General features: G+C 41.8%; 1 protein-coding gene across 1 annotated transcript; it reads right to left on the reverse strand.

Moving 5' to 3' along the window:
• Positions 1 to 1,270: 1,270 nt before the first annotated feature.
• LOC149848942 (putative protein S-acyltransferase 12) lies at positions 1,271 to 3,460 on the reverse strand. The gene is made up of 4 exons (XM_090005942.1): positions 3,212 to 3,460; positions 3,054 to 3,084; positions 1,749 to 1,959; positions 1,271 to 1,709 (listed from the first exon to the last, which is right to left on the reverse strand). The coding sequence occupies exons 1-4, from the start codon at positions 3,458 to 3,460 to the stop codon at positions 1,271 to 1,273; spliced, it is 930 nt and encodes a 309-aa protein (XP_089862068.1).
• Between the last annotated feature and the right edge of the window lie 4,266 nt (positions 3,461 to 7,726).

The following is a 7,726-nucleotide window of genomic DNA, read 5'->3' on the forward strand; positions in this document are numbered from 1 at the left end:
AGGTAAGGGATTATAGCAATAAGTGATAGAATGAACAATATGCTGAAATATGAGTGGTTGGAGTGTACAATAGATATAACATGTGCAGTGAAGCAAGTATTGGTAAAAAAAAATAAAAATTCCAAGGGGTGGGTTGTGAAGATGAATAGTGACAGGTAAACAGGCATAAGGTGATGAAACACAAAGGACAAACAAAATAAAATGTTATGAATGTAACAGTACACAGGTGTGGGGGTACTTGCTGGGACTGGATATAAAATGTTAATTACAGGGTAAAAGATAAAACGCAGTTGGTATGGATGGTGTGTTAGTGACTGCGAAGTGTTTATGACTGTGTAAGTGAAGTGAGGATGTTGTAGCAACAGGGGAAGAACAGTGAGAATGCAAGTGGTAGTGAGTGTAGCTCACAGGAGGTGGAGCGCACAACTACAGAAAAATGAGCTGGGGATAATGGGAGTGATGAACAGGATCTCTTATTAGTGAGGTGAAAGGGGTAACAGATGGAAATACAGGAGCATGGCCATAAATATTTGTATTGGCTGTTGAACCAAATGAACGTGATTCACTGCTGAAGGACTTTGTCTATGAGCAGGTGATGGACTTACTTATAGGCATACAGCTGAGATATACAGGAAAGATGGGGCCTGGATTGATAGACGCCCAACAGGGGAGATAGGGTTGATGGGATGAATGTGCATTTGTAGTAAATGTGGAGTGGTGTTGCTGCAGCGAGGTGACAGCAGTGTCATATGTGACTGTGAGTGGAGGTATTTGCAAGAACTGCAAGTTTGAGGATGCAGCTGAAATGTGGAGGAAGTATGTAACAAGGTATAGATACTACAGTAGATGCAGCAGTAGATGTTGCAGAATAGAAACCCAAGAGGTGGTAACAGGTAGGCAAGGATGGATATGTGACAGATATGGATAAATGCACAGATGAACATAAAGAATACTGAGTATATAATAATGCAAATAGACATCGTGTAACAGGGATTGAGAGAATGAGATGGGTTTCAACAAAGGAAAATGTAAAATATCAAAGAAAATATTGTGAACCGTGGGATACAAGCTGAGCCTTTATTCTAATATGAGGAAGATGGACAACCTATGCCAATACTTATGTAAGATCAAACTTATAAACCTGTTTTTTTTTCTTTTTGTTTTGGCAATCACCTAATAGTAAAGATGATTTTCATGCCTACGATCTTCATGAACTGGGAGTGTTAAAACCAAAGAGTTCTATAAGATGGGCTTCAACCAACCTTAGTACTCACGCTCCTTCTACTGTGGTGCAGGATTGATTCCCCTGAACCTGTACCGCCCTTTTCTCATAAACCTCCATAGTTGTAGTATTGCTTAACAAAAGAGATGAATGCAAGATCACAAAACCAAGAAGGCTGAGGGCAAATGCTAAATTAATTACAAAAGTAAGGAAGATGACAACAAGGTTGCCAGGAGAGTCAGAATGATCTTTAACCTCCCCAAAGAACCTGATAAACTGGGGTAGAAGTACCAGCGTGTCCAACGTGGTCTCCAGAAATGTATACAGCAGGAACAGAAGAAAGAATTTGTAGTTTCTTGCACCAACACAGTTGACAACCCATACACAATGGTAATCCATCTTCAGTACACATCTTTGGCAAACAGAGCAATGATGATAGCGAGGTGACTTGATATTCTGGCAGCGATTGCAATAGCCCAATCCATGTCTTTGAGCCATCTCACCGGATGGTGACCATACAGAAGACCTGATTTCTTGGTCTGGATACTCTGAAGAAGCTATTGAACTTGCAACCTCAGGATTTTCCTCTGCTAAAGGTTGCCAATCTTGAGGGACAAAACCAGGATCTGTAAAAATTACCTTAAAATAGCTCCATAACAATAAGAAAAGCAACAAATGGAAGACGACGATGATGACGATGGAGAGAATGGCCCTGGCACCATGATTATTTGTAGTTCCTGAGGGAGCTCAATACAATAGAATGTTGAGAATATTTCTGACAACACACAAAACTACAGATATCAAGGCCCTATGATGATTTCAATTTGTGATTAAGGCCTATCTTTCACTAGATAGATTCCCATATACATCTTAGCTTTCCATTTGCTTTGGTCCCCTAGCCAAGTCCACTGAGTTTCGCCCAATTTCATGGCAGAATGAAAACAAAAAAAAAAAGTCACTCTAGATCCTACTGTGAATTGGGTTCAACTCATAGTTAGGTCGAAACAAATCATGCTAAGGAGGATGATATGCAGAGGAATCAATAGATAACACCACACAGATCATCAAATATAAATGAGAATAATTATAACTTAGGAACAATACATGGTAAGATCTATACATAGCAACAAAGAACGATCACCTCCTGAAGATTTGTAAGTGATTTTAGAAAGGTAAAGATAACACTAGATATATATAGATGAAAAGGGAGAATGCCATGGTGGTGAGCAATTCTAATTCATGGACGTATGATCATCACTATGGACCCAGGAGATGCATAACAGTATGGCCAAAACAGGAATCATACGCATTTATTTCAAACATTTGGCAAAAAAAAAAAAGAATGAGATCCATAACTCAATATATACAGGCAATCATAGGAAAACAGGAAAATCACAATTAAAATAAAAAAAAGGGGAAAAATGGAATATGAGGATGGCATCTTACACACAGAAAAACACATGATGATGACCCCATGGATCAGATGATAGAAACTGAAGTAGAGTATATAATAAGACTCAGATACGATTGAAATGAAGATATTATGAACAATAGAATGAGATACGATCAGACGTTATTTAAAGAAAATGCAAAAGAAAAGGAAATAGGAAATCAGAATGAAATTGGGAAAATATTTAGTCAAAGGTAATGTCAGAATGCCAGCATTCTGTTGATATTGCGCAGGGGAGATCGATCCTGCTATATGCAGGTCGATCAAGCCCCTGATGCGTTGTAATAGAAAAAAAATGAAAACATGGCACTGCTATGAAGTATAGTAAAAAAAAACAAGAATCTCTACAGAAAATTGAAAGAAGAATGGCGGGTTACTTACCTGCAGCTGCAAAGAGGTCGATATTTTTCTGCTAGAGAATGATAGGAGAGGAAGAAGAGAAGAAAGGAACAATCGAGAAAGAGAAGTTGTGATGGGGATGGTCACGGATGCATTGTTGGCGTTAATCACTTCTTCCCAAGAGATCTTCCCCCTTTTACCCTCTCGTTGAACTCCTTTTCAGCTGAAAAAAGGTGAGGAGGGGAAAAGCAGAAAAGGGGATGAATGGCTGAAAATGGCGAAAGATGATGGAGGGATGATGCACAGTGGAGAGGCAGGAGACGGATCTCGATCATTGCAAGGGATGCCTCCTTATATGGGCAACGAGAGGGGGAAGTTCGTTCAGGATGAAGGGAGATCCAGCGGGAGAGGAGGCGATGGAGGGCGCACGGGAGGATGGTCGTTGCCATTTTCTCCAATTTGCAAAGAGGGGGCTCCTTTTCAGAAATTTCCTAAAAAATGGTTTTTGTTTTCAAAAAGAGGTTTCAAGAGAGGGTTTTAACAAAAAGTAAAAAAAAAGAGGGTAGATTACATAGTTTCTGAAAATTTTGGATTTTTGATTTTCTTATTTTTTTGTTCTTTTCTTAAATATATATATTTTTTTGTACTTTTTGAAGACAAAATTCTAGAAACTAAGGATCTTTGACTACTTTTTTACAAAATTTCAGAAATATTTACAAAAGCAGAGCTTTTCTGAAAAGTCAGGTTTATTTTGGAGAAATTTCTTTCAGAAGAATGGGTTTGGACCCAGGTTTTGAGAAAATGTTCGAGTTTTGAGACTCGAATCGAGGAAAATAATGTGATGGATCCAAACGGATACCAGACGAACCGTCTGAGCTATTTAAAACTATTTTTGGTATTTTCTGTAATTTTAATTTAAAATTTGGATAATGAGACTTAGATTTGGATCTGGACAATGGATCCAGATCCGAAATCAATTTAAACATATAAAATGAATTTAATTTCAGTAAAGCTTGAGAAATGAACTAGAATTTAGATTTAAAAGTGGCTTAAGTGCTCCGAAAATGATATCAGGGGCAAAAAGGGAATATTTAAAGGATTTTGAAAAATTTGGGGTGTTCACAGATGGCCACAATACTTCAGGTGGGGAAAACTAGAACCTACTTTTTGGTTTTTTTCCAAAAACAATCTCGATAGATCGTAACGATGTCTTTGTGACGCAGGATGACTCGGAGTCTTCTAAGAAGACTCAGCCTAGCCGTTTCGACAAGTCAAAGCGCAATGCAAATAAGGCCCCTCGACCAACAGCGGAGAGTAGTAAGGCGTCACCCCCAAAGAAGGCCAAGGGACAACAGGGCGACACTCAAGCACCGCCGTCTTATGCAGTATGTAAGCACTGCAATAAGAGGCACCCTGGAGTCTGCTACAGAGTCTCAGGTGCATGTTTGAGATGTGGAAAACAGGGTCACTTCATCAAAGACTGCCCTATGAGGCCAGCTCAGGAGGGAACTGCCCCTGTTCCTAGAGGACCACAACAACAACAACCCCAGCAGTCCCAGCCGCAAGGTCAGAAGAAAGCTACTGGATGCGTGTATGCGACTTCTGCCGAGGAGTTGCAAGAAGATGCCAACGTCATTGAAGGTACAATCCCTATTGCAAGGTTTGATGCTAAGGTTCTTTTTGACACTGGTGTTGCGCATTCCTTCGTATTCGTACATTTTGCGAATTTGATTGGTGTCACGCCGACTTCATTGGGATATATTCTGGAAGTTATCACACCTTCGAGCAGTAGCTCTATCGCTCGTACCTATCTATCTAGAGTAGAGGTTATGATTGAAGGGCAGAACCTCCCTGCCAATCTTATCCTGTTAGATATGGTCGGTTATGATGTAATTCTTGGCATAGATTGGATGTATGAGCATTACGCTTGTATGCTTTGTTGTGAGTGATGCATTCAATTTGCTCGCCCTGATCAGCATGTACTCAAGTACAAGGCATGTAAAAAGGAGAGCAAAGAATGACTTATCTCGGCATTAAAGGCACATCGCTGTGTAGAAAAGGGGTGTGAGGCATTTTTAACCAGTGTTTCTTTGATAGACCCCAATACTACACCACTGGAAGACTTGGACATAGTTCGATATTTTTCAGGCATTTTTCCAGATGACCTGCCAGGCATACCGCCTACCAGAGAGGTGGATTTTGCGATAGAGTTGGTGCCTAGAACGACCCCGATATCTAAAGCACCCTATCGTATGGCCCCAGCAGAGTTAGAAGAGCTAAAGAAGCAGCTGCAAGAATTAATGGATAAAGGCTTTATTCGGCCTAGTGTTTCACCTTGGGGAGCTCTAGTATTGTTCGTCAAAAAGAAGGATGGGTCAATGCGTATGTGAATTGACTATAGGATGCTCAATTAGGTAACAATAAAAAACAAATATCCTCTTCCCAGGATCGATGGTTTGTTTGATCAACTCCGAGAGGCCAAGGTCTTCTCCAAGATTGATCTTCGATCAGGGTACCTGTAAGACCCGCAATTTTTCAGAAAATATCTGAATAAAATTCATGAGGCATTTACCGGTAAAAATTGCATTTCTTCTCAGAATGCGAAACGAATCAATTCCTGCGAGCCAGTTATACTTAGGATATTCGTCGAATCACGAATATATCCTCAAACACTCTGGAAGCCATAACTTCCTACCTGAATGAAATCAAAGGATTCCTGCGAGCCAACTTTCTTAGTTACGTCAATATGAAGGGAATGGCGTACTCAGAATTTTTCGGAAAAAAAATCGCCGGAAACCCGAAATTCTTGCGGGACCCACGGAAATATTGGTGGGACCCACAGAAATATTCCTCAGAAAATATCTGGTGGGACCCACAAAAATATCCCATGGAATATCCAAGTGGGCCCCACACCAAGGAACCTCTTGGAATTAAAAAGAAGCCAAAGGGGTAGAATGGGCATGGAAAAACCCAAGAGGAGGTGGGCTTGGGCCATAAATAGCCCTCCCCACTCTCTCTCTTCTCATAATTTCGACCCCCCCTCTATCTCTTGCCTTCTCTCTCTCTCCTAAACCTCCCCTACCTAGCCTAGCCCACCTGAGCCCACCTGACCTGGTCTGAGCCTGCCTGACTTAGCCTGAGCCTGCCTGACCTGGTCCTAACCCACCTGACCTGGGTCTGAACCCACTTGACCTGGTCCAAACCCAGTTGACTTGACTTGAACCTAGTTGGGTTTAAAGTCAAAGTCAAAGTCCTTTTTGGTCCAGATTCCGGTTTGGATTTCTGAACCCAGACTTAGCCTACTTGAGCTGAGTTTGAACCTGCTGAACCCAGTTGACTTGGATCGAACCCTGTTTGATTCAAACCACTTAGGTTGAGTAGCTTGACCTACTCTACCTCTTTCTCAACTAAGTCAGCTTCATCTGACTTAGTCTGACCTCTCGAAGGAAGGCTCGAAGCCAAAGAAGCAACCCGGAGCCGTTTCTTCCACGATTTGAAGTAAGTTCGCTTCGTTGATCCATCTCTCTCAAGTATTTGACTGTTTGTATATAGAATATACTTTCTGAAGTAGTATCTTGCTTTAGTTCTTGATTGAGCCCTTTTTGGACACTTCGGTGTTCACCCGCTCATCTCGTAACTATCGTCGGATATATCTATGTTCAAACACGCAGTATATGCGTTCTTCAAAATGGTATCTCGCTTTAGTTCTTGGTTGAGCCCTTTAGGACACTTCGGTGTTCACCCGCTCGCCTCGTAACTATCGTTGGATGCGGATTTAGGTGTATATCTGCTGATTCTGCTGACGCGTCTTATATCGCACAGGCTATGTAATTTACCTTTGCCATCGCGTAGTATGATGCCAAGGCTCCCTGTTTTCCGCACTTCCGATTACTGCACTTCCGATTATGCATTTACTTACGCCGTCGCGTCGAACGATGCCAAGGCTTCTGCTTTCTGCAATGTATTTACTTACGCCGTCGCGTCGAACGATGCTAAGGCTTCTGCTTTGTTATATATGTAGAATATTTCGTTCAGTTACACACCCTGAACAATAGTATATGCATTTCCTTTACGCCGCCGCTGTATAAAGCACAGGCTTCTGCTTATACTACATATATAATGCATAAATGAGCGTTCAAATGGAGATCAACTCCAAATCGCCCATGCGATTCCTTGACTGCTCCTCGTACAAGATTCTGCTTGACGAATGAAGCCCCTATTGGAAAGGCTTCGCCTTTTGGCAAAATGCTCTTTACGTAAAGACTAAGTTAATTACGTATGGCCTGGCTATGGCCAAGGGTTCCTGCAACCTTGATGGATGCAAAGTACGCACAACGGTGCGCATCCATTTCCCCAAATTAAGCGTGGCGATTTCCTACCAAAGAGGGGAGATGCCGCTGAAATGGATAAAAGAAACGCACGCTTTCTCCGTAAAAGAGAGGAAGTGCTGCTGAAATTTCTAAAGAAGCTAAGAATAGCTCAGAAAGAACGTAGCAGGATACTCTGACATATAGCAGAGTGCTACCCAGTTCATGGTTTGCCCTCTACAACGTAGAAGGGTTCGTCGCACCACTGCCGGTAGAGCAGGGGAGGTGCTGACGAAATGGTCGGCAGAAGAGCTGCCGGAACCAATGGAACGGCATAATAATGTCCGTTGATGGAACGATGCCAGATCGGCTCGTATCCTTGTGCCTGCAAGGGCACCTTGCTCGTAA

This window comes from Nuphar pumila, chromosome 1, assembly GCF_984573655.1.
Source record: "Nuphar pumila chromosome 1, dmNupPumi1.hap1.1, whole genome shotgun sequence".
Lineage (NCBI taxonomy): Eukaryota > Viridiplantae > Streptophyta > Magnoliopsida > Nymphaeales > Nymphaeaceae > Nuphar > Nuphar pumila.

Bases quoted from the DNA above. Each gene is read 5' to 3' on its own strand.
- LOC149848942 (XM_090005942.1), bottom strand. From the start codon at position 3,460: ATGGCAACGACCATCCTCCCGTGCGCCCTCCATCGCCTCCTCTCCCGC. The intron at 1,960-3,053 runs GTAAGTAACCCG...GAGCTCCCTCAG, and splicing joins CGACCTCTTTGCAGCTGCAG to GAACTACAAATAATCATGGT. The intron at 1,710-1,748 runs GTCTTCTGTATG...GATGGCTCAAAG, and splicing joins TATCCAGACCAAGAAATCAG to ACATGGATTGGGCTATTGCA.